This window comes from Perissodus microlepis, chromosome 15 (assembly GCF_051167445.1).
Source record: "Perissodus microlepis isolate ML-2025 ecotype Zambia chromosome 15, ASM5116744v1, whole genome shotgun sequence".
Lineage (NCBI taxonomy): Eukaryota > Metazoa > Chordata > Actinopteri > Cichliformes > Cichlidae > Perissodus > Perissodus microlepis.
In genome coordinates this window covers 8,766,294-8,793,815 of record NC_140475.1, presented here as the reverse complement: position 1 = coordinate 8,793,815, position 27,522 = coordinate 8,766,294, and the positions used below count along the sequence as shown (strand labels likewise).

At 39.3% G+C, this 27,522-nt stretch overlaps 1 protein-coding gene across 3 annotated transcripts; it reads left to right on the top strand.

Moving 5' to 3' along the window:
* Window positions 1-615: 615 nt before the first annotated feature.
* LOC146371619 (E3 ubiquitin-protein ligase RNF19A) lies at window positions 616-26,306 on the top strand. Of its 3 annotated transcripts, XM_084954338.1 has the most exons (11): window positions 617-941; window positions 6,477-6,541; window positions 9,421-9,965; window positions 10,435-10,922; window positions 13,825-14,030; window positions 15,092-15,239; window positions 17,714-17,876; window positions 18,257-18,371; window positions 22,410-22,541; window positions 22,681-22,951; window positions 24,610-26,306. In XM_084954338.1, exons 3-11 carry the CDS (start codon window positions 9,813-9,815, stop codon window positions 24,896-24,898), a joined length of 1,965 nt encoding a protein of 654 aa, XP_084810464.1. In that variant the 5' UTR covers window positions 617-941; window positions 6,477-6,541; window positions 9,421-9,812; the 3' UTR covers window positions 24,899-26,306. The 3 variants fall into 3 exon arrangements, with proteins under 3 accessions (XP_084810465.1, XP_084810464.1, XP_084810463.1); XM_084954339.1 differs by lacking the exon at window positions 6,477-6,541 and having other exon boundaries at window positions 616-941; window positions 22,702-22,951; XM_084954337.1 differs by lacking the exon at window positions 6,477-6,541.
* Window positions 26,307-27,522: the final 1,216 nt, after the last annotated feature.

Here is a 27,522-nt window from a genome sequence, read left to right as displayed (position 1 = left end):
GTCTGAGGAGGCTAGAAACTGTGCAGTTTGGAGCTTTATCTGTGCAAAGACACACGGATACGCTGTCTGTTACGGATAAAACAGTAGTAAAACATTAGGATATAAAGTACAATACAAAGTAGGTCAATCAATCTCTCAGTTTCTCCAGGAAGCTGGATCAAAGGCCTGTAGACTTAAATGGGACTTAAATCTAGGTTAACCGAGAAAAAAAAGAATAGAGAGTACATTTGAGTACTTCCCCATCAACAGAAATTGGAACTTGAAGAAGAATTCGTGTCTGCTAACCCCCGATCAGAGTGGGCTGCAAGAAATCCCAGAGAACAAAGAGAGTGTGGTTTCTCTGGAATCAAAAATAGAAACAATCACTCAGTGGACATAACAGTAAGCTGTCATGTGTCACTATAAATGACCAAAACCACATAAACAATCTGCCAGGTTAATTGGGACAAGATGTCAAAACGGGAAAAAGGAAAAACAAAGAAAAGAAGAGGAAGGAGTCCTGCATGTAGACTGCTTTGGCTTTATATCTGAAACGAGGGAGAATGGGTTTTTTTTTTTTTATGGGACTGGGCATTTATGAATAGGAGATCCTGGGATTCTGCGTCATGTCATTGGCTCGCATCTCTGCAGTGTGCCTCCCCTCCAGGCCACCGCACAGAAAAGCCATCAGGCAGCTGCTGTAAGAGGGAAGCCTCTCCTCACTGCGGATCTCCTTTCCTCTGCTCGCCTCTCAACAGGACCGGACCACAATACCCACCCCCTCTCTGCAGCTCCGTCGGGCGGACACGGTTTGTGTGAGGCAGTGAAGAGGAGGCGACCTGGGTGGGGAGTGGAGGGAGGTGGGTGTGGGGTGCAGATTTCTGTGCTACTGTTTGGTCCTCGAGGGGAGGAGCCAGTTGTCGATTCTACGCTTGCGAGGAGAGAAGGCGCCGTGCAGAGAGGTAAGATACCCTTTACGTAATAGAAATTATTGTGCGTTTTATCCGCTGCCCTGACACACTTTCAGATGCGCATTCAGACCCTTTTTTATTGGTGTTTTTCACTCGTGGCCGTGTGGGGTACGTGGAGGTGGAGGTGAATACGAATACGTAGGCTGACATGCCACTCCCTGCAATAGCATACTGATGCTCCGGACAAATCCTCATTAAATGATTCAAATATTCTGTCAGCATGCCCAAATAACCCCAATAAGAGTGGTACTTGCGCACGGCTGCCTTATAATAATCCGCTTTTTTCATTCATATAATTTCCAGATGCACTCCCAAGATGAACCCCGCAGGCCCGTGGTTTATTCTTAAAACGATACTTTATATTATTGAGTAGTTTAAGGTAATTGCGGTATAACGGCATCATTTTTAACTCCGCAGTGCTTAAACATGTGTGTCAGAGAGTTAACGTGGATTTAGAAGACATGGTCTAACAGTGTTGTAAAATTCTACAACAATAATATGATGTCTTATCAAACTAAATCCCCTATGCTGCATGCGGTTATTCAATACAGTCGAGTAGACTATAGGTTTTCACAGGTCACTAACACTGTCCGCTACGCGCCGCATGGCACAGAAGCTCAATATTTTGATCAGGGATGCCGTGGAGCGCTTAAGTGCGCGCGCCAGTGTGTGTCTACGTGTGGGTAGGCTGAGGTCACTCTCATGCCTCTGAAACCCGCATTGCTGATGCGGGCATCTGTCCAGTGGAGGGATATTTAATAGGGTGTATCATCACGCTTCCCTCCACAGAGGCAGAACTCAACATCCGTCTGAAAACTACTATTTATTTCACTCTTTTTATTATTATTATTATTTAAAATAGCAACAGCTTATTAACAGGTGTCACATCGTCGAAAACGCCTCCAAAGCGAGAAGATACTGTAATAATGGCTGTGACAGCAAGGTTCATGCAGAGGACAGGATTCTGAAAAAAAAAGTGCTCTGTTTCTTCCCTGTTTGGCTTTTCAGAGGATGGGAAGCTGCTCTGGGGCAGAATCCTGATTGTGTAATAATCCCATCTGTTAGAGGTGGAGTGGCATAAACAACTATAAACGCTAACTGTAGGTAATTATTCGTGAAGTCAGAGTTAAGAACAGTGAATTCGTTTTTTTACAAAGTGTACCTTTGCTCACTTATAAAAAATAGCATGGGGGCATGATTTAAAAACATTTAACTCGTGGTTTCACTGTAATTGTATGATGTATAATTGATGACGACATTCTTTTGACCCACAGCAGCTGAAAAGGTCAAATGGCACAGCAATAGATCATTACTCCCTTGAAGTGTTTTATAGTTCTCTATATATCCCTGAGGTGACTCCGTTGTAGTCTGTGTATACATTAATGAAGCACATTTGGGATAAACATAAAATATTTTGAGTATTTTAAACCATATCTAGACATTTTACTCAGGTAATTTCTTATTGTGCTTTAATAAATTTGGGGAACTCACAAGAAAATGGTCAAAAAGAGAAGCAGCAGATATCGATTTTCTTTTTTTCAGAAAGGCCGCATCCCAGATGGCCTGCATCACTACTAACAGTATCAGTTTGTGTGACCTTCCCTGCCAGTTTGCAACACAGACTTTCTGATAAAAAGTCTCAAAGTCAAAAACATCTGACATCATCACAACTTTTTTTTTAATCTTTGTAAAGCTCCTCTGAAGCTGCAGAGGACAAATGGGATGACCTTTTATGCATGTATCAGTAAAACAGCCTTGCCAACTTTGCTCGCGTGTGTTTTCTGTGGGAAACTGTGTGAGTGTGTGTCACTCTTTTTGGTCACAGTAAAGGCGGTGTGAATCAGCATGATTCATGATTCTGATTCATGTCAGAGGGTAACAATACAAGACTCCTGCACATGCCTTAGTATGTTATGTAATAATGTCCAGTGATACTGTGCCGGAGGGATCCGTTTTCTTTCGCCTCTTTGAAATAAATAAAAAATCAGTGTTTGCTGCTGTGAATTAAGACTAAAATGAGGGTTTTAAGCTTTTGTTTTGCGTTGACAGGACATGAAAGGAGGGCAGTTTAACAGTATTACTTCCTTTGGCTTGCTAAAAAAGGAAGTTGTGAGGAGTTTAAACAGGTTACAAGGTGACATCTTGTTTAAATCATCTTAAGATCCTAGCTCCTTTTCACCCATTCCTCACAGCTCAAATATACACAGGTGACGGTATGTTTTTATGGATGAAGAAAAAGAAATGGGCTGAAAAGTTTGATTTGTAAGTAATTACTTTCTTAGAAACTTTCATGGATTACAGAGAATTTTTCTTTTAGAACCGAAATTGGTTATTTTTCTTCTGAAAATTTTATATATATAGATTAACTCCAATGGGAGTTAATTCATTGTGATTTGTTTGTACCCTGAGCTCTGAGAAAATTATAGTGGGTTGTGCTTTGAACTTGTGGCGCCTAAGTACTCAGATGGATTAAGTAAACACATAACAGCAGGTTATGGTTCACATTTTCTGGTTGCGCTCATACTTTGTGGTGTGAAGATTCTAAATCTTTAATGGTACTGACAGATTGTGAGATTTCAGCATGTTATTTATTTCAAAAAGATTCATAATGGATTCCGTTTTTTTGTTAGTTACTGGCATTATTCAAACAGTCTCTTTGCTGTTTGAACTTTGAATCCCAAATGTGTGATTCACAACTTGGTTGTCATCGTATAAACTCACTGACTAATTCTCGTGACTATATTTATTCTGTTCATTAACTATATTACATACATTATAAAGACCTGATTTGAGAATGGTATAAATGAAAGGTGGTTTATCCTATGAACTTGTTATGAAGTATGAATAAATAAGTAATATTATATGATAAATAATAATAATAATGAATAAAAATGAATGTCACTTAAGATTAATATTATCACACTGAAGAGCCTGCTAATGCGATTTACTAACAAATGGTAATCCACTTACACTCTAGGTATAACGGAAACCCATGCCATGAAGCCCCCAGTGCACAGTTTCTGTGCTGATGTTAATACGTTGGAGGATATCCTCTTAGAGCAGCATGTGAAAGCTAGAGGAGCCGCACCCTGCTGGCCGTGAAAACAGTGCAGGTTATAGATACTTCAGCTTCACAAACTTTCTAATGCCAATTCTCTAAAGCCTAAGCTAAAACAGAGTTAATTGAAAATTAATTGATTCACCTAATGGGGACTTGTTTTTCTTTTGTTCTCATAATACATGTAATAGAGACAACATGTTAATAATACCTGGACCAAAGAGAGAGTGTGTGCTCACTCTTTATGGACAGCATCTCTGTGTTAACTGTTGTTGTCCTGAGTTTTCTGAGAGATGACAGCAGGGCTCTTCTCTCTCTTCTTGTCTCACAATATGTATAGAGTTGGATTGTTGCTTCATTTATTAGGAGAGATGCACAGCTTGGCAAAAAAGTGCTTGAGTGTATTGTCAGTAGACAGAGACTACAACTGCAGTGGTTTTGGAGTTTTGTGAATATCTCACCATGGTAACAGCACCACATCACTCATTTCTGTTATCTAATTATTCCACTTGAAATATTTAAAATGAATAATTTTTTAACTAACTATATCTCTTTAGAGTATATGTAGATATAGTATGTATGTTATAAACTATATGTGGCATGCGTTACATAAGGTCAAAGTTGTGTTTGTGTGTGTGACAGTGTCACAGTCACATTCATATGCTTGTTCTGATACACTGGAACCATGTGATTCCTGATTTGAAGACGTTCTTGAATGAAATTTCTCCCATTATCTTGTTGTGTATCATGTAATGCACATTTCCCTAACATGAACCTCATGAAGTTATTATTATCATGCTTATCTGTCCGATTTTGATGGTATTGTTGACATTGAGCTGATCCGAAAAGCAGTTTGTACTAATTCTGACCCTGTTCTAACAGCAACTGATCATGGAAAACAGACAGCATCTTCTTGGCCATTTCATCTGTGTATCCACATAATTAGGTTACGTATATATATGATGACGTGGGTAAATGTAAGTGTGTGCATGTGCATGTCAGTATTTTCAGTTGATGGGAGATCTGTTTCAAAATCATGATGCATTACAGTTGAAGGATGCTCTGTAGTTTGGAAAGCTGGACTGCAGAAGATATTTAATTAAAAGAACATAAGCAAGCAAGAGAAACAAGAGAAAAAAAAGAACCAAGATACCCAGAAGGATTGCAGCTCAGTGGTGACTTAAGTTTAAGGCACTTAGTTGAGAGACTCATGCAATATTAAAACTGCCTTTCTTGAATGTTCAGCCATAACTAGACTGAAAATCTTCTTGGTAGTTCTGCTAACTTGGGATGACCCTCATCCTAATAACCCGGAGGTCAAAAATCCCTGTCAGGTCTGACAGCAGCATGAATCAGCACTAAGTTACATTTAGTCATTTGGAGCCAAAACCCAGCAAACTTTACAGACACTTACTTACAATCACTATATATATAATATATATAGTATATAGTAGTATAGTATATAAAGTCTTATCTTATCTTATCTTATCTTATCTTATCTTATCTTATCTTAATGCAAAAAAGAGTTAAACATATAAGTAGGTAAATTATTCTAGTAAAACATCAGAAATTGTACTTCAATGAATCCATAAAGAAATCCAGTATGTGGTTTTAGGCTGTAATCTAGTCAATTAGATTTTGAGATGTTCTGTTTCTTGTTGCTATAATGTTCTGTACAATCTGATCTCAAATGAGCAGTCTCTACAAAGGCACTGCCTGCTTATCTCTTCATCTTTACTTCATTTCCTCACAGTGACAACTTATCTAAGTCGTTAGGCAGTGAATTGTGTTGTCTAATTGCTTGGCAATCTGTCTCATAGTGTAGAGCAACAAACCCACTGAGCTATGCTTTAAAAACACTCAATACTACATGCATCAGTTTGCCGGCGTGCGCTTGAGTGTCTGCATTTGCATAATTATATGTACGTGAGCATATAAGCATGTGCGCTTTTGATGTTTTCATCTGTGGGAATTATTTCTATAAATAAACAGCAGCTCAGTGGTGTGTTCATCGCAGAGGTTGGTGCTTTGGTGAAGGTCAGTCCCCACAGAATACGGATGATGGGGAAATTCAAGTGGATGCACAATTGGGATGCTATATTAGGATAGAACTGTGTTACTAGACTCTGGACATAGCTGGATATAGAAATGATGAGCTGGTTGCTGCTTTGTTTTCCACTGGATTGCTTTACTTAAATATTTATTGTAGAGCAAACAAAGGCATCCATGTGAAATTCAAGCCATTTGAGGACCAGTAGTAAAGATTTTTTTAAATAAATGTGTCAAAAGTAAAGATTTTATACCTCTGAACTCCAAATTCTTTAAACTGGTGGGTTTTGAAGAAAGGATAGCTAATTTGAAATACAAAACACCCTGGTGGTTCTTGATCTGAAGCTTTTCCTAATGATTTTGAAAAAGATTTTTGAAAAAGTACCATCATATTTAGTATCTTTTTTGGGTTCTTCAAGGGAATTCCCAAGGCAGTAAGCAATCTGGACGACTTGGATGGACACTAGCTGTAACTTTGTCAAATGTGAGTATGTTTACAGACAACTCTAAACAACATTCGTAGTTCTTATTGGAATATCGGTTCCAACAATTATCATCTACACTGACCAGCCACTTTGTTCTGTAGACCTTGCTAGTACCAGGTTGGATCTCCTTTTGCCTTCAGAAGTGCTTTAATGGATTCAACAAGGTCCTGAAAACATTCCTCAGAGATTTTGGTCCGTAGCATTACACTGTCTGTGGATTTGTTGGCTTCACATTCAAAACGAATCTTGAGATCTGATGACTGTGGAGACCATTTGAGTGCCGTAAATTCCTTGTCATAATTAAGAAACCAGTTTGGGATGATTTGAGTTTTGTGACACGAAGTGTTATCCTGCTGGAAGATCAGAAGAGGGGTACACTAAGGTCATATATATCTAAAATATTAACATGACTCTTCAGTATATGGAGATAACTTTCAAAGGGCAAGAATGTTGGTTCTTTACCCTTAAATTACCATATACAGTAATGATCTAAAAAGGGTATTCTGTTCATGTTGATTTAACACGAATGAAATAAAGGTATAGCCCTAACTCTGGTCTCAGAGAGGGAGAGAGCAGTTTAGGTACTTCAGTGTATCAGAAATGCAGATCCTTTGTATGTCTCTGTTTAAAGAATGATGAAGCTTATAATATCTGCAGAATTACTTCAACTCCTGTAGTCATTGAATTTGATTTAATAATAATAACGATAAGGCAAGCAAAGAGATAGATAGATTTCATACATTTTACTGTTTTCCACAACTAAAAAAATACTAAAAGCAACACTGGGGAGCTTGAAATAGATGATCTATAATCATATCACATTTCAGTCCATATTCCTTGGTCTGATTTGATGTAGTTGCATGGAGACAGCTATTTTAATTGGTCTGGGGTTTCATGAATCACCTCATGCTCCCTTTGCTCTCTGGGGCTGATTATGAAAGCTTGCTGCTGCCTAATGGATGCAGAATGAGTTGTCTGTGGTGTCTGTCACCGCCTCTCTACTGCTTCACCCTCCTGTCTCCCCCAGTCCTTTTTGTTTGATCAGTCACAAGTTTCACATCTTTCTGCTCTTTGTGTCTCATAGCAATGGCCTCACTGCTTGTCTGGGCTATATGACAAACGGGCCATGGTGCAGACAACACCCTTCCATGTGTTTGCATTTTTAAATGTATCTCATGCAGAGATTCGAGAGTAAAAATGACACACCTTATGTTTGAAATAGCTGTTTGTCCAACACTATTGATGATCAGTTTTTTAAATCAGATCTCTGTAATGTGTTTGATTTGGTTTCATGTAAATTACATTCAGTCTCATGCCTGATTAGCACTCCACCATTTATAATACTGGTGTTATGTTATTATTAGTATTTTAAACAGGATGTCTCATGGACTCAAGATCGCTTTTCAAGAGAGACCTGTGTACAAATGACATCTACAGATTAAGAGTACACAGACTAGTAGACAGGCAGAAAATTCAAGGACACATTATAGGCGCTCAGAAATTAAGAAAAGCATGTGCAAGGACAGTTGCATACAGTTGAACATATTTTAAAAAGCTGCTATGAAATCACAGAATGTAGCTTTGCAGTCTTTTGTAGTCTTTCCATTTGTTTTTTTCCAAGTTTAATGTCAGTAAGAGGCACAGCTAATCCTAAAATGTCCAAGGACCTGTCATTGTATCCATATAAACTATCACTACAATAATAATCAAGCTCAGACAAAATTGTACCTAATACAACAGTTAATGAGAACCAATATTTGTTTTTTGTATTTTATATGACACTGGAGAGTTTTAATATGGACTGTATGGTGGATACTGACCTTGGTGACCTTGTGAATAGTTTTCAGTTGGTTTTATCAGAATGAAAAACAAGCTTACGTTTCATAAGATAATTTTGAAATGCAAACTTTGGATTTTTCAATAGCCCAATCAAGAAGGACCCAGTGGCATATAAGATAGTGTCATCTGCATAAAAATAGGTTTCAAGATTTAGGAGGTGTAGATTATACTGTAGACGGTGGATAAAAGACATCTAGCAATGAAAACCTGTGGAATGCCTGTAGTAATGACAGGGAGACTTGACCTGAAATCTTTGGGGACTGCTGATAGAAAGATTGTCATAAAACCATTTAATATACTGTCATCTAAACTAATTGTAACCGATTGTATCAAAGGGGGAAATTAACCATAGAAACTAAAAGCATGTTTCTGTTCCAGGCCAGAAACATGCTGGCTTCTGCTATAAAGTTGGGATTTTAACATTGAAGTTTAAGAGGATTGACTTTAGGAGACAGACTCTTAGCTACAGGTTTTGGTACTTCATCTAAGCTATCCCATATGGAAAAGAAATAGAAAAAACTTATAAAAGACTTGCATCAGATTTGGCTTGCTTCATATAGTGAATCATGTAAGGCTTATATGATTTACTCATGAAAGTGGCCACTTTCTCATTACTTTCATTTATTGTTTTAGTAAGTATCCAAAACATACAAGTTTCATTTATATAATTTTTCAAGGGATCTTATATCTGTTTTCACTCTTGTATGCTTTTCATACAAGTTTCACACAAGACAGATACAAACTTTATAAGATTTATATATATCTTTTCCATATGGGATGAGGTTGGACAAATCTTTATTTACATAAATATGATAATTAAATCGATATAGAGTCTAGTTATTCTATTGTAATATTTTACCTTGGACAAACTCTTTCATTGTGTAAAACAAATTTTTAGAAGCTATGACTAGATATTCTTAATTTATTTTATTATTGTAATGTTATTTTTAGAAAATTGATATCCAGTGAACCAAAATGCACATCTAAAGGTCTGTAGTTCTTGCTGTGCAATATAGTCATTACCTACTTGTGTTTCCAGGTTGAAGGACTGCTAACAGTGGAGAAAAAGCCTAAAATGATGAACAACAGTCGACCAGTTCAGGACTAATTCAGACTTCTGTGTGGGTGGAGGAGGAAGACTGAAGAGAGACAAAGTAAACCACATGATCAGGCCTCGGAAAGGCTCCAAAACGGTGATGTTCCCCTCAGGCAGGGATTACCTCCTCCCCGTCGTCTCTCTCTCCATCTCACCCACTCACCCTCCCTCATACAACAGAGCAGCCGTCCAGCTCCAAGACTCTGAGCCGTGAGAGCGCACTGTGCTCGCCCACCCGCACACAAACACACACGTACTCTAACATCGCTTTTGCATCCTGCTCATGGTCGTTGGCCTGTTCTCCTCAGCTGCTGCTCCCGCTCTAGTTCTAGACCATGAAGAGGCCCAAGCAGCAGACTGGGCCCTTGAGCTTCCTAAATTTCTTCAGCCGAAAGCCCAAATCAGAGCCAAGGGCGGAGAGGCCTGTGGAAGCCTGTCCCAAAGAGGAGGTGGCCATTACCCTGACCCCAAGCGAGCATCCAGAACAGGTAAGATTGATGCTTCGTCTGCTTGGAGTGAGCGTAAGCAATGAAGGAGTTCTTTATTTGGGTTTATACAAGTTTTGGTAGAGTATGGTTGAGTATTTTGGCATATATGTATACCATTTTGAAATTTGCGTTTATTTTTGAAATTTGTAGCTCATACATGATCATTATCCTTCTGTCAGTCAGAAGATGAAAATGTGGAAAGAAAAACGACAAAGCTATTGATCATTAACTTTAGAGCCATGCCCGTTTGCTTGCTTTGTTCTGCGCTGCTACTGAACAAATCCATTAGTGTGTTTGTACAATTAATTGATCATTTGTACAAATGACGTTGCCAAGAAACCAAATGAATTACAGCATTCCAGCTATGTACACACTTACCAATACTCCCTTCATTTCTAAGAGCCCTTCATTCTCATAAGCGTGCTGTGTTTGGATTTGGTAAATCACCATATCCTATAACTGTTCTTAGGACCTCACAGCAGAAGAGGCTGGAGAATCAAGAGTTTCTGGAGCAGAAAAAGGAGAAGGAGGAGGTCCGCCAGCATCACTGGCTGAGGTGGGCGAGAACAGCGCTGCCACAGTCGAGTGCGTGGGTGGGGTCAGCCGGGTGTCCACCGATGTCCTGTCCCTCTCCTCCTCCAGCCAGGACCAGCTATTGGACGAACACCTAGAAGAATGCCCACTGTGCCTGCTCAGTCAACCGCGCTGCCACTTCCCACGACTCACCTCCTGTTCTCACAGGGCGTGCTCTGACTGCCTACGCCAGTACTTGCGTATTGAGATATCGGAGAGTCGGGTGGGCATCGCGTGCCCGCAGTGCCCGGAAACACTGGCACCTCTGGATGTTCGTGCCATTCTGGATGACCGGGCATTGCTGGAAAGGTTTGAGGAGTACCAGTTGAGGCGTTTTCTGGCTTCTGATCCAGATACACGCTGGTGCCCTGCGCCTGACTGCAGGTGAGACGTGAACTGATACCATCTACCAACAGGCTGTTTTAGGCATCAAGAACAGTTTCAAGCGTACTAGGACAACTAGGACATCTTGTTTTTTTATTGCTTATATCTAATAAAGAGAACCTGTTAATTAGAAGGGAGAATAATATTTTGGAAATTAACAATAATGACTTTGTTTTGTGAAAAAATAGGCCTTTTATTGACATGATTGACACAGCAACAATCCACTACAATTTAATTACTTATTAAAAAAAACATTAGAGCTAATCCAGCACTACAATGTGGCAGCCCTTGTCAAATTCTTGTCATCCCACCGCCGGCTTTATTTTGTAAAACACAAGACTGACGCATTTGTCACTGTCAGAATAATTGACTTAGATTTAAAAGGATAATTGGCAGCATTTTTAAAGCTTTTTCCATAGTTCACCAAGTTTGCTGCAGTTTATATATTTTGCAGATCCCGAAAGAGAATGGACTGTGAATAAAAAGGAACCAGTCCTCTACGTATTGGTAACAGTTACTCTTTGAGGCCTCAAACAGAAATACCTAAAAGATTTTCCTTAGTGAGATGTAAGAAACATTCACCTTTAATCGGTTTAAAATGTTATTAGTGACGTGCTTAACATTTATGGCACCATTGTATTGTTACCCTTTTTCCCTCAGAATAACTGCCTGAAATATAGCTTTCATTGAGCTGCAAAGCTCAGCTGCAATATGATTTCATTACAAAATCGATCCTTGATGTCGTCGTAAATCTTACGAGGGAAAGATGTATTTTTTTTCTTTCCGCTGACATTGGCGTCAATCAGCTCTCTTTATTTTTCTGTTGTTCAGAACTGGCACTGACACTGATCCCTTGCTATATCAGCTTAATGTTCATGCATGGGTAACTGGATAAGGGGGGCTGATGGGAAGTCACGACGTGCGTCCATTTTTTTGTGTGCAACGTTTTCAGTGGATATTTTGTGGTCAAAAGCACGTACGCGCCAGGGCTCAGGACCCCGTTCAGTGAAAGTCTGTCAGTACTTGCTGCTCAGTGATGATGAATGAGAGGAGCAAAAATCAATACACAGTGGTGAATTAAATATAACGCAGAGAAACAGGAGATCCTGTTTTTAAAATATCTACAACAAATTCAGTGTGTTTTGCGTTTGATTTATTAGAAGGGTGTACGAGTGTGCAAAATGGCATTTTGAATAACAGTGAATAACACTTCTCACATAAAAGAGACTTTGAAGCTGTGATTAATTATGTAAACTGGTCTTTAACAGTTATGATTGGTGCATTCCCATGTTCCCAATATGCAGAGATTCCCTGAGGTCTTAGTGACAGAAGCTTAGCTGAAGATAATGTTGGGAGAAAGACTCTCAGAGAGAGTGTGAAAACTGTGTGTTTTTGCCCTAGGTGTGACTGTCTAACACACACTTGGGTCTATGAGGGCAACTGATCATGTTTTATCTACATGTGTAATACAAGTAGGAATTATTTAGATGTCTCAGTAAAAAAACAAAACAAAAAACCTCTACTAGATTAAAAGTACCCTCTGGGCTTCAATTTATTTTATAACCATAATCCAACATGTTACAGAAACACACCCCACACATTTATGATGTCAGAGTAGGGGGTCTATACGTTTCTGAAATTCACAGTATTATATTTAAGTGTGGCCACTGTGAACAGCAATTAATACTTTTGATTTCCAGCACTCCTTTGTTCTAAGAGGATTTTCCTTGGGGCTAACACACACAAACATGTTAAATGAGCTGACTTACCCATATCAGACACAAATTATTCATCAAAGCAGACTATTTTTAGATGTGTTAGGCTTTGTCAACACACACAAAATCATTAATTACAGTTATGTCCTTGCATTCCTAAACATACACATTTGTTTTAATGGTTGAATTTTATATATACTGTATATATATGTGCGTGTGTCTGTGTAGTGCATATATAAATATAAAAAGTAGAATTAGAATCGCTTAAAGTGGTCATTGGCTTTGCAGCTGTTTCTTTCTAATTTCTCTGTATAACAAAGCGTAGAAGTTTGTACACAATATAAATAATCCAATTATTGCTTGTTTCATGGATACAGGATATTCACTGGTATCTAGAAATATTTTATGCATGAACAGCAGCTTTGTTCTTCAGCCAGACATGTTGGACTAGAGAATCAAAGTCACTTCAAATCTGGTCTGACACCGTAGTGGAATCAAGGTAACGCTGTAACTTGCCTGTGTCGCCTTCAGCTTGTTTGATTCATTCGCCTGTCTGACAAACAGAAAACCACTCAGAGCTGGAAATGCCAGCCTGTCAGAGCCCTCGTTTTTCACAGCAGAGTTTGATTCCCAGAGGCATTCAGATTATTTAAGATTGCTTTTACTTTTTTTTATTTTTTGGTTGTAGCTAAATCACATAATCTTGTGAACATGCCTGTATCAGAAAATGGAGATGGTACTGTCTCCATTCCTCATAAACCTTATTTGACTTTATGTAACAAATGTGAGGCTAAAAAAAAAAATCAAGTGCCCATAACTTTAACATAATCTGCAGTTTCCTAGCAACGAGGGAGGTGTAGGTTTTGCCCCAATCCTAACCCAACAAAGAAGAAAAACCACCACAACTTTAAAGTCAACACTGCACTAAATGAATGTTTGTTAAAAAAACACAACAAGCACACACACATGACCAAACTGCCTTATTTTTTTATTTAGTTATTGATACAAAGTTTTAAAAGTCATATTTGGGTATGGAGCCAATAAGATTGTTGTTATTATCATATATCTGTTTATTATCAGATGATAGGTTTTCAATTCTGGAAAGCCGTCCCCCAGAATCCCCATCAGCCAACCGAACGTCTGATATTTTTCTGTCATTGTTATCTGTAGTTTCTCTCTTTCCTCAGCTATGCTGTGATAGCTTACGGCTGTGCAGAGTGTCCCAAGCTGAGCTGTGGCCGTGAGGGATGTGACACAGAGTTCTGCTACCACTGTCGGCAGCTGTGGCACCCCAACCAGACGTGCGACCAGGCCCGGCGTCAGCGAGCCCGCCACACCTCAGGCGGCAACGATGCCTCTACACTGTACGTCTTCAATGAAGAACCTGGAGGAGGTGAGACAGGAGCCATGTGATTAAGTGAAGCTACGAGTCGTTTGTGGGCCTCTTTGCTCTAAACAACCACTTGAAAAAGTCTACCTGGTTTTGCCACGAGTACTTCCAGGCCTGTATGGTTTTCAGGTCTGTTAGACAGATAGGTTTGTTATCTATCTGTCAAACAGATAAGTTTGTTATCTACAGACTGAAGTCCTGTCATGGTTGTACTGTAATTTCTTCCATAATTTCCATCAAATTTGGCAGAGCCAGTAACTTACGGTAACATTGCAACATTTCATTTTGGGAAAAGTTACGTCACTTTTGGTTCACATCCTGGTATATTATAGAAACAAGTGTTTTTTGGAGGGTGGTAAGCTTTTACAGGACCCCATGCAGTCAGGTGAAAAAATAAGTACATACCATGATGTAGCTTGTAGAAATAACTTTAGCTAACTTGAAAACTAAACAGTTTTCCATTTAGTTTTATGATTCTTTTAGAAGTCGTGGAGGAATTTTGACCCACTTTTCTTTACAATGTTACTTCAGGTCATTGAGCATTTTTTATTTTTTATGCACAACTCTCTTAAAGTCCTGCCACAGTCACTCAGGTTGAGGTCTTTACTGGGACATTGTAATACCTTGATTCTTTACTTTTTCGGCCATCCTGTTGTAGATTTGCTGCCGTTGTTGGGATCATTGTTCAGTTGCATGATCCAATTTTAGCCAAGCTTTAGCTGTCAGACAGAGGGCCTCACATTTGATTCTGTTATATTTTAGAATACAGAGGAGTTTATAATTGACTCAATAACTGCTGCCAAGGTCCTTTGGCTATAAAACAAGCCCAAATCATCACGCCTCCACCACCGTGCTTGACAGCTGGTATGAGGTGTTTGTGTAGATGGACTATTTTGGACTGTGCATTATTAGTAAACATATTCTCCACTTTAGTCTCATCTTTCCAACTATATTTTTCTGAACAAAATAGAGCATGTCTACAAAAAATTTAACTGTTCCTTTACGATGACATATAGATATTGCTTGTTAAGTGTGTAGTAGCTGAAGTATTTCCTCCGTTGCAGATGCAGAGGAAATCAAAGCATGCCCTCGCTGTGGTGCCTACATCATGAAGACCAATGATGGCAGCTGTAACCGTATGAACTGCACTGTGTGTGCCTGTCAGTTCTGCTGGCTGTGTATGCAGGAGATTACTGACGTGCACTACCTCAGGTATGCTGTTCATGCTGAACTCACAAGAACAAGAAAACTTACAGCCAGAAGTCCTATTAAATGCTTACTCTAATGTCAAGGTTGGCTGTGTAGCAGGCAGGAGTAGGACCCAAACTCAGGACTCGGAAACATGACGGGTAAACCAAAAGCAGTTTTGTTCAACTTAAACTTAGTGCAAAAATAATGCAAGTCAGAAAACAAGGAAAACAGGAAAACTACATTTATGAATGCTCAGGGAACTCGCTGCAAGAGACAACACAACCGTGAAGGAGGACACAACAAAAGGCAAAGGTAAAAATGAGACAATATGTACACAGAGGGTAACGAGGAAACAGGTGGCAGGTGGGAGGGCTGCTGAAACCACTCAGATAATTAGACAGGGGAAGTAGAACTGAATAGAAAGCACAAGAGACAAGATGTCATCAAAATAAAACAGGAAATGACTAACACTGACCTGGACTAAGACATGTGAACTTGACACAGACAGAAGGCAAAGCAGGGAGACAACTTGGACTAAACACAGGGGATGCCCAGGACAAAACACAAAGACGAGGCTCGGAAGTAACATAATGAAACAAGAAACCAACAAATAGAAACTGCAGAAAGCAAAACTCAGGAGCAAAAGGACATACTGAACTCAGAACAAAATAATCCAGAGTATGAACTTAAACCAAAGACAGAACCATGAAAAACTAACTCAAAACGCTAGGACGAAAAACCAGGACCTTGACTGTATAGCTGTAAGCCTTGGTAAAACTGGAAGTTAACAGACTAAGAAGCATGATGATGATATTTTCTATTAGAAAAAATGCTGAACATCGCCTGGTTTGAATTTCTTAGGCTTAGTTATAAGCAGCTGGTCAGACAAAAGCAACCGTCATCGGTTTTGGTAGCTGCAAAATGTTTGAGGGGGATGTTCAATGGCAAAAGTTCATCCTAAAAACAGTCGACTTCAGTGCATCACAACTGCTAATGCATCAACAATGCAGTAGCTAGTCAGAGATAAAAACCGTGCAAGTCAGGGAAGCGTGCCCGTATTTCATAATTTAGAAGCTGCGCTAGTTTAAATGGTTCATCTCAGCTTTCATTTGTTTTCACATTCTTGGAAGGGAGTCACTGCTGACTTGACATCAGTTATTCACCTCCAGTGTTTCTCCTTCCATACTCCTAAATCAGCACAATGTGCAAGTCGAGCTAAGACTGTGTTTCTCAAGCTCTTATTTGTTTGTGTTTCTATATAAATAATCTTCATTAATCTTAATTTCAATGCATATTGTAACCCCTGCTGGTTCATGCTCATCCTGCAGTAGCAGCTATACGTTGAACAATGTCATTGGGAATATATGGAATATTACCTGTGTCTTATTCATAATTTAACACAGTTAAAAACCACAAAAGCGTGGTAATCAGATTGTCAGGCATACGATTAAAAACTAACCTGACTTTAAAAAAATATATATTATTATCGACTCTGTCTTAATATAGCCCTATACAGGGTAACCAATTATTTTCTAAAGGAAGACAAAGTGCTACATTTAAACTTTGATTAAACAAAAAAAATTAATACACTGTAGTTGGATACTTAATATGCACTGTATTTAATGAAAGTGGGTTTTTTTTGTCATGTGAAACCGACTATTTCCGATTACCTTGTTTTATTTAATTTTGTCTTCCTTTCCCCGCTTCCTTTGTTCTTTCCTCTCCCTTCAGTCTTTTCTGGCTTTCATATAAAAAATTACAGTGGATGTTGTACAGAATGGCAAAGCTTTTAACGTCTCACAGCGAGTTCAGAATAACGCAGCCATAATCTCTTACCATAATTTCCCCCACTCATGCTTTAAAAATCCCCAAAGTGGCCTAAATGCATACTTTGAGAAAAACAAAGGCTGCTATTTGTGTTCTTTATAAAAGTTATTTTTCCGCTTGATTAAAATCAGACAGCACTCATCACATTGTATTGCTCTTCTAGACAGTTAAAAGTTACACCACAGCGCCAAAGGCTGGTAGCAGATTAAGGTGACACTGAAGGCAAAATAGACTTTTTTAGCCAGTCATATTTTAAGTAAGAGACTAGCTATTGCTGATAAACCAATCCAGGCAGCTTTGTTTTACTGATTTCTCAAACGTAAATGGTTAAATATGATAAATGAGTATTTGAATAAATTATAAGTAGTAAATGATTGCACTTCAGGAAATGAAAGCAGGACTATAATAAGGAATGCATATCAAAAATGGTTTATTTGACATCAGACCTACATGATGATGCTTTGTTGGTTATAGCAAATGATTATGAGGGCATTTATTTGAAGTCTTAAAATAAAGTACCGCTCATTTTGACAGGAATTTAATTTGTTTTTGCACATCAAAAGGGAGTTACTGTAAGGGATCACCAAGTCTGCAGGGAATGTCTGTACCAAATCTTTTGCTGTTTTACAGTAACTGATCTCTCCTGATGTGTCTGCTTTGTCTCTCAGTCCCTCAGGATGTACATTCTGGGGGAAGAAGCCATGGTCTCAAACCCGCAAGGTACTGTGGCAGGTGGGCATGTTGCTCGGAGCACCTGTGGTCATCTCCCTTATAGCAGGCATCGCCATCCCAGTCATCATTGTGGGGATACCAATCTACATGGGCCGCAAGGTCAGTAAAGCCCATGTCACACTGTGTAACTTGTTAACTTTGTGCTGTATATCAATGTATTGTTTTATGCTGTTTATAGCAATAACATGTCTGCTTACCCTACACTTCACATGTGACTAGTAGATCAAAGCTTACCTTACCTTAGAAACTAAAAACATATCCTAGGGAAATTAAGCTGCAAATGAAATCCCCTTAGATATGATTAGTTTTCTTTTTCTCAGAGCCATGGTGTGTCTTATAATGTCTTCACAGGCATGCTGCAGTGTGTGTGTGTGTGTGTGTTATTGGGCATGAGTAAGTGGCTGCAGAGATAGAAAATGAAAACTCGGAGCACTTTGAATTTCAGTAATGTGATTTGTGCTCTGTTTATTACCTTTCAGGTCCATGGTCGTTGTAAGAAAAACAATATCTCAGGAAGTAAGCACTACTTGACTGTGGCAAGTGGGGTGATGATGTCAGTGTTTGTGTCGCCGGTCATAGCAGCTGTCACTGTGGGTAAGGAACATATAATAGTAATGTTACATTTTTTATCCTGCAAACCAGAGAGAAAATTCAAAGGGCAAAATGTTATTGTTGTTGATCTTGTGTTATAAAGAATGAATTTCAGTAAAAAAAAATGGATAAAACTGCAGAAAATGTATCCCCTTTGGAGCTCTAAGATGCTCTCTTTCGATATAATAAGATGTAGTTTTGTCAGAGTTTTTCTAGGGCAATGCTCAGAAAGTCACTTTTGAAAAGTTGCTAAATATTAACATGATCCATGTGAGTTTGACTAGCACACAGCTCTTTCTGGGCCATCTTGGATAGTTTCCTCAGTGATCAGAGTAAGAACTGTAGGAGCGAACCCTCATCTTTTACCATGCAATGAACTCAATTTAAAACCTAAAATGAAAGGAATAAGTAAACCTTTTGTAAAATACATTCAGTCCATTCAAAAACTGAGCGTGCCATATGATTTAGTAACTTGTGGAAACATCTTTGCCAGTCGCAAATTCAAGTAAACGCTTTCTGTATGACTGTATCAGTCTTTCACATCATTGTGGAGGAATTTTGGCCCACTCTTCTTTACGGTGTTGCTTCAGTTCATTGAAGTTTGCTGGCACTTGTTTATGCACAGCTTACTTAAGGTACTGTCACAGTATTTCACTCAGGCTGAGGTCTGGACTTTGTGCCACTTCAACATCTGATTCTTTTCTTTTTTGGGCATCCTGTATTAGAGTTGCTGCTCTGCTTGGGATCATTGTCCAGTTGCATGATTCAATTTTAGCCAAGTTTTAGCTGCCACATTTGACTCTAGAGTGCTTTGGCATGCAGTGGAGTTCATGGTTGACTCAGCGACTGAATGATGTCATCACGCCTCCACCACCGTGCTTAACAGTTGCTATGAGGTGTTTATGTTGATTTGCTTAATGCTGTGTTTAGTTTTCCCAAGCATGCTGCTGTGGATTATGACCAAGCATCTCCACTTTGGTCTTATGTGCTCTTATGTTCTTTTTAGAAAGATGTTTAGAAAGACTTTCTCCCAGTAACCCTACCTAACAAACCACATTTTTCAGTCTTTTTCTTATATTTACATGTTTTCTAGTCTTTTCTTACTAGTCTTTTCTTTTTTTTTACTTGTACGGTCATGTGCATTAACATTTACAAACCTGAGGTGGAGCTCTTGTTTTTTTTTTTTGTTTTTTTTTTTCACTTTTCCTAATCATTGCACAGCCTGATCTTTGGTTGAATTTGGTGGGGTGTTCACTCCTGGGAAGGTTGTATCATTGTGGTAACATACAACCGAATGCTTCAAACCAGCAAACTGCCAAAACTTCTGCTTTTACAGAGGTGATAAGTGTGTTCGACTAGCAGCACCCGGCTGCTACGTTCCCTGTTATTTTTTATAAAAAGCATTAAGGATGTACTTGATGCGAGTTAGAGCATAGAGTGCTGTGAAAACTTTCTTTTTTACATGACTGTATTTTTGCTTTCACCCTGAAAGTTTGATGATGGACTGATACTGATGCCTTCTGTGTTAGCTCACACTGATATGTCTGACCTAACAGCAGCTCTAAAACATCCTGCTAAACAAAAAAGAAATCCCCAAAAATCATAAATCTATTTGTTTTCTAAACTCATCCTTGACTTTTAATTAATAAGGCTGCATGTGTTACCTCTATGCAGTATTGCACAGTTTATTTTATATATATAACTATATAACTCAGCAAGACAGTGAAGAATTTTTCCTAAACTGCTGTATTTCTTCCATAAATTCTACAGATCTGAATATGCAGCCAAGCAATCTGCATAGGGTTTAGTGCCAGCCATACAAATATCCACAAGCCAGGCTTCTGTATACAAACATACCACTTTATTTCATTGCTCCACACACACACACACAGTGCAAAATAGCATTTCAGTGACTCATGCTACTTTAGGTAACAGTCCCAGCCGTGACAGAAATTCGTAAGACTTCAGTAGCGTCTTATCTTTCCCCTGCAGTGTCACAGCCATAACTGTACCCCACTCTGACTGGTCCTCGCTTGCCGCACACAAACTCAAAGACACATTTAGCCGCATTGTACTCGTCACCTTACCTCTTACCCCTGCATGTACTACTGTGCTTGCATACTGTGCAGTTTCTTTAGCCATTTTTACTTCATTTTTTACTTCATTCCGCCATGTGTTTTGTCAAACATCTTCTATTTTGTGCTCTCACTGCCCTCCAACTGTTGTTTTGTTTCTCATATTTGAGTCAAAGCACTCTGTTTTTTTTGTGTGTGTCTCTCTTGGACACAGACGCACACTGTCTTTCGCTTTCACTCCTCTCCCTGTGTGATCTGTTTGGCTGGCAGGTTCATCCTCTTGCCCTGGTTTCACCCTCTTGCTGAGTCAATAGCGCCCCAGTGTTCCCGCTGTGTTAATGATGTCCCTTTGTTTGGCTGGCACTCTTCTTTGTGTTCTCAAACTCTTGTCTCAATCACAGGTTGCATAATTGCACAGCGTAGGGAGGCTGCTGGTCACCAAGCTTGGGCTTTATTCAAAGCACTTTTGTGAAGGTTACGAAGGACAATCGAAAGAAGTGCAGCTCGTTAAATAAAATTTGACTTTCCCAGCGCAGCTGTGCCCTGCAACATTCTAATTTTGCTCTGCTATTATGATGAGTCGATCCATAAGAGTGACTAATGATCTATTTTTGTGAAAACTGTCTTATTGTATCCTGACAGGGTATGTACTGCACATTTTTAGTGCTTCTAAGGAAACATTTCTGTTTATCTCTACATTCACAAATGTAACAAAGAAGACACTTTTTGTTTAGGTGTCTACTGCGCAATTGTCCGCACCATAATCAGTTCATATTAATAACAGTAATTAACCAGGAAACACATTTCACCTCTCTTTCTAATTATTTGCCTCCTATAATAAATACTATATACAGCATAAAATCCTATATATAAATGGTGATCATGATCAAAAGGACGAAATAGGAAAGTTAAAAAAAAGTTTGTTATTGCTAAAATAGAGCAAAACACAGCTTCTTACAAACAGCACATAATATAGATGACTAAAGGAAGATCCAGTTGCCTGGATGTCTGCAACTAAAATTATTTTTAGAAAAGCTTGGAAGGAAACCAATGTTACTCACTTAAAGAACATAATAATTATGAGGATATAATTTCAGAGAAAATGAGTATTTCTTCCTTTTATAGGTCCACTCTATATGCCTAATTTTTTCCAGTTACTTGTGGCTAAAACGCCTTAAAAAAACAAGCCTGTGTCTATAAATGCCTGGCAGCTTGAATGTGTCCAGTCCAGGGTAAAGCGGGAAAGGCTCCCCCTTGTGTTTGTTTTGTGTTGTTGTTGTGATAATAATAATAATGATAATGATAAAAAGACAATAACTGAAGTCCTTAAAGGGGCACTTTGTGTAAAAATAGAATATAATGCAATACTTTTGACCTCTTCAATTAAGGCCAAAAGTCTGAAAATCAATCATATCATGTCTTGATGCATTCTCAATCATCCAGGTAAGTAAATTTCCAAAGGCTGATTCTGTTCATCTGGACGTAGTGTTTTCAGTGGGAGACTCATCCAAGTGACTTCTTCAGTTTCAGCTGACTGCAGGTTTCCCCAATCTTATAAACAGTACATTTACATAATGACTGAAACCAGCCCCTTGAAGGAACACTGGGCTGGGAGGTCAAATGTACTGTTTATAAGATTGGGGAAACCTGCAGTCAGCTGAGACTGAAGAAGTCACTTGGATGAGTGAGGAAACGTTTCTCCCACTGAAAACACTACGTCCAGATGAACAGAATCAACCTTTGGAGATCGATCATATCATCATATTTTGATTTCAAATGCACTACCGTAGCGCACAGAGGCAAGACAATGCTCAAAAACCCTTATGGGCCTATCTGTAATCCAGTGCTTCACCATTGCAAAGACATTTCGGTTATATGATTATTAACATTAAGCACAAAGTCCAGAAAAGTCATTATGAAAAATATGTTAAGAACGAGGTCTTTACTCTTTGCTGTTTTCTTTCAGGTGTGGGTGTACCGCTAATGCTGACTTATGTCTATGGGGTCGTTCCCATGTCACTCTGTAGGAACGGTTGGTGTCGACCGCAGAGTGAGCCCCCTGAAACACACAAAATCCAGCTGGAAGACTTAGCCAACTGTGAGTATCAATGATTTAATCAGTCTATAGTTCAGGTTAGGGATACTGTCTGACCGTATGAAGGCATACATGAGTAGTCGGTTATGATTTGTGCCCCGAATTTTGACCCGATCTGATGAAGTTTCAACTTCTCTTATAGATCTTCTATTCTCTCATGTAGTCAGTGATCACTGGACGGGTCAGAACAACCCAGCACTCAACAACACCAGCGTCCAAGAAGTTCGAGTCAGTGTACAGGAAGTAGGCGACCTCCCAAGTACGAGCACCACACCGCCAGAGCCAGATAGATATGCGGGATTGGATGAAGCCACAAAACGCCATGGATACACCCAGCAGGACAGCCAGTCTGACTGCAAGGTGGTTATTGTGCCTGATAACAAGACTGATGAGATGCAAATGATTCCTTTAAGGTAAATATTGCCTTTACAGTTTCCTCAGATGTTTACATGTTTTTACACAGGACTTTAATATCTGAAAGCAGCCATTTATAGTTTCTCCTGCTTTAATGCCTATACTTAAGCTCAATAACTTGTTTGTCCAATGACTGATGCATTAATGTTTATATAAAATAACTTGCCACTTGAACAGTATTGTGTGTAAAGGTTTTACGTATGCTCTCACAATTAAATTAAAGATATCTTGTGGAACTTTTCTTGTAAGCAAACAAAAGTTATTCAGAGTTAATCAAAAAAATGTTTGGCTTGAAGTCACTGCAATCTGAGATGTGAGTGGAAGAGTGGAACATATCAAGAAAGCAGAGTCCAACCTCGCTACGGAGCTGTCATTTTAAAGTAATGTCACTGTGGCGCAGCTGCGTCATCTGTTTTGTTACAGCAGCCGGCCGCTGCATTTTATTATCTTTGTTAGATGAGCATAAAAGTTTTCATGGCATCATTGATTTAAACTTGAAAAATGATGGAGTGCTAGCCTTTATTTACACTGACAGATGGGAGACACGGCGGGAACAAATCAGAGATGACGAGATGCGGGAAGTTGAGCTTGACACAAGACACAGAGAACAACACAGGAATTAAACAGGAGGAGAGACAGAACAGGACCGGATAAAGAGATTAACTTGCAGACAGACAAGGCTAACACAAAGATGAGACAGAGGGAACAGGACAGGAATGCTAAAGGGAACTAATAAACCTAAAATCATCGATACTAAGAAGTAGAGGCAAAAATAACAAAACAATAGGGAACCAAAACCAGGGATCAAAATAACTTGTAAGACCAAGAAATTACAAAAACACTATTAACATAAACCACTTTAAAAATCCAAAAAGAATAAAGAACTGACAAAACTCTGGGTCAACACTCCATGGATCTTGACACCAGAATAGCTGTGTATATACATTTTTTGTTAGTCTTACAAACATGTATTTGCTAAGTCTGACTTTCCCCGTGGTCCGTATAGTCTGACTTCCATAGAGGATACACCCTGTCTCCTCACTCCTCCCTCTTTGAGAGACCCTTTTAGGTATTCAGACTTCCTTTACCATGCTTAGATTCATTTTCACGTCAGCGGCAGGTGGATGGAGTAGAGAGGAGGTGAGGAGGCACAAAACAGAAAAATGAAAAGCACCCATCTCTGTTTATTTTCAAGCAGTCCTCTTCTGCAGCGGAGGCTGGGCCATTGCTGCATTTGTTGGTGCATTACCACCACTTGTTAGTCAGTGGGATAAGGCAGCTGTTACATATTGCTATTAGAGTTCAGGAGATACACCTTAAAGTTAATGGAGCAGTAACCAAATAGACAAATGCACACACTGAAGCAAACCACCACAGTATTCTGTATATCAGTCTTTGCTTTTAAAACAGTACTTGTGCAAGTACTTGCTTGTATTTCTTGTAAATGCATTTCTAGACTGATTCGATAATGTTTGGTCAGGACTCTGTGTGCCACTATGTCTCATCACCAATGACAGCTCTTTATGACTTGCTCTGTGAGCTTGATGTCTTCTGCTGAATAATGATTTTTGGACCGACTGGAGTGCACTATGGAATGGCAATATTTTTGGACGGTACTGTATAATGACTCCACTGTGTTTCTTCATTGTGACCGCAGGGAAAGAACGAATATTGAGGTTCGCGTTGAAATTGAGACCCACCCCAGGGGCGCCCGCCAGTCCAGCCTAAGTAGCATCCTGTCTAGCCGCAGCTTGTCAACGGAGTCACTGGGACAGCCGCAGTCCCAGTCCCAAGACTACCCGTGTGCCTCAGAACGAGAAGAGAGACGAGAGGGGGGAGAAGGAAGAGGAGGAGGAGAGGAGCAGGAAGGACGAGAGAAACCAGGAGGGGAAACGGGAGAAGACGAAGGGACGGTTTTCCCAGTCTTTGAAACGGACGGTGTGTGAGGTTCTTCAATGCAGGTGTTGTGCTTGGTTGAAGATTTCGTCAGGTTTTATGGATGTACACTAATCCATCACCTGACATTGGATTGACCTGAGAATAGTTGGCAAAGGTCACCTTCTGCTTCCAAGATGGGCCCTCCAACCAGATGCCTTGTAGCTGCACCCTCTGAGGAAGATGCGGGTTTAGAAATAAAGATGAGAGTGTGTGTTTGAGTGTGTGTGTATGAGACAAAAAGCATGAGGCTATGATATTTTAAAAAACCCAGGAGGGCTATATACTGTAAAGCAGACAGGAGAGCATGTTAGCCGACTAGTCCAGTCTGTTTTTTTTTTCTATGTTGTCCTTTCTAAAAGAAACTACCTTTCTCTCCCTCTCATTTAAGTCTATTTCATGAAGTCCTCCCCTTCATCTGGCTCTGCTCTTTCAGCGATCTTGCCTTCCTCACCCTTTACAAATTCAGAGACCACCAGAAGCATGAATTGTTTTATGGGGGACTAAGACTCTAACAAATATCCTGTCACTGACTTGATGTAAACATTTTCCCAAAACATGCTGCAAAACAGGATGATTTTTTCTTTTGTTTTAATCTAAATGGGTATTTCAAGCATCTTATGATGCAGTGTTCACACATGAATTGGGCAACCTTAAACAGATGATGCATGCTGCACTGTTCGATTACGCTTCTGTCAAAGAAGTCTAGTGGAAGATTAAATTTGAAACTAAAGGCTCGAACTGCTATTTTTTATTGGATTCAGGGGTGCTCTGTGACAATGTGCCAGTGACTAGAGGGCTTCTAAATACCAAGAATTACGATTTATCACAGATCCAGTCTTCCATGAAAACAGGTGGAGGCGGGGTCGGAGGTTTTTCTTTTGCATTGTTTCAGTGCAGCTTTCAGCTTTCAAGAAGCTGTTTCTTTTTTTTAAACTGAAGAGGGAGACGATTCTTTAGTTTGTAAAAATGCTCACTCTGATGCAGGACGACGCGGGAGCGACACAACCTTCTTGAATTTTAAAACGCTGCATGGTTCTCCAACTTGCTGTATCCAGAATAGCAACACATTAACACGTGCAGATTGGCACATACTCACATGATCACATGCAAAGCAGTCAGTGTAGTTGCAGTAGTGTGTGCTGCTCAGGGCATTAAATATAAACTAAAGACTCTCTCAAATGACCACAGAGCACCGAAATTACTACAACAGCAAGCATGCCACCGCAGGCTAAACCGTAATAACTCGTTCTAGATGATTTGTGAGAAATCCGTGACTATACAGTACACGCACTGCTTAGCTTCCTGAGTGTGAAATACTTGTGAGATGAGCTTAGACTTAAAATGAGAAGTTGTAATCTGTGCTGGGTTGTGGAGAGAATTTAAATAAATATTTCACCATGAAGGAAAAAAAACAAACTTCATGTTCTCTATGTCTCAAAAATTATTTTTCTTTGGTACAAGTACGTGTAGTTGTGGTCAGAAGATTACATTAACTCATCCATGGGCATGGATGTTAGGGTAATGTGGTGGCTTTAAATTATTTCTTTGAACTGTTCTTTGTCCAGAGTGGAATGATTGTACAGCATAGATCTTTAATGACTTTAAAAAAAAAGAAAAAAAAGAATTGGGTGTAATTCACACAGGGTTAAAAGTATGCATACTGGCTTAAATATGTACATACACTCACTTAATTTTTGTGGTGGTAAAGGTTCTTCTGTGTCTTTTAACTTGACAAGGCCTAATGAGGCCTAATGAGGCCCCATTAGTCTTTGTTTCTCTTTGCCAGCACAAAAAGGGTTTGTTTGAATAAAACTCAGAAAAATGAATATTTACACAAGTCATGAAGGTCTCTTGGAGCCATTTCAAAACAACTGCAAATTGCAAGATCATCAGTTCAAACTATTGTTTGTAAGTACAAATTATTTGGACCCATCAACACTTTGCCAAAGTATCGAAGAAGACCCAAACTGCCACCCTCAGATGAGAGGAAATTGGTTAGGTTAGTGAGAAACAATCCAGGAACCACAAAGGCTTAAATGTGCCATGAACTGGAAACTGCTGGAACATTGGCGTCACTGTCCATTGTAAAGCAAGTTTTACATCATTATGAGCTGAGAAAGTGCTCACCAAGAAAGAAGCCCCTGCTCCAAAACCAATACTTTAAAGCTTAAATGAAATGAACAAGCCTTCTGGAAAGAGCTTCTGTGATCAGACAAGACAAAGACTGAACTATTTGGCCACAATGACCAGAAGTATGTCTGAGGCGTAAAGGTGAGGCTTTCAAACCTAAGAACTATGCACCAACTGTCAAGCATGGTGCTGGTAGCATCATGTGCTGGGGTTGCTTTGCTGCTAGTGGTACTGATCCATTGTACAGTGGATGGAATAATTAGGAAGGGGGACTACTTTCAAAGTCTTCAACATCACCTCACATTAACAGCTAAGCAGTTAAAACTTGGATACAGTTGAGTGCTTCAATAGAACAATGATCCATACACACATCAGAATTGATTTTTTGAATGGACAAAGCAGGCTAACTGGAAGGCTTCTGGAATGGCCTTTTGAAAACCTTGACTTTCAGCCCTGTTGAAAATTTGTCCACCACACTTAAAAGCTTGGTCCATGGTAGGAA

Coding starts and splice junctions, on each gene's coding strand:
- LOC146371619 (XM_084954337.1), top strand. CDS start 9,813: ATGAAGAGGCCCAAGCAGCAGACTGGGCCCTTGAGCTTCCTAAATTTC. Junction 15,240..17,713: donor ACTGACGTGCACTACCTCAG/GTATGCTGTTCA, acceptor TTTGTCTCTCAG/TCCCTCAGGATGTACATTCT. Junction 22,952..24,609: donor ATGCAAATGATTCCTTTAAG/GTAAATATTGCC, acceptor TTGTGACCGCAG/GGAAAGAACGAATATTGAGG.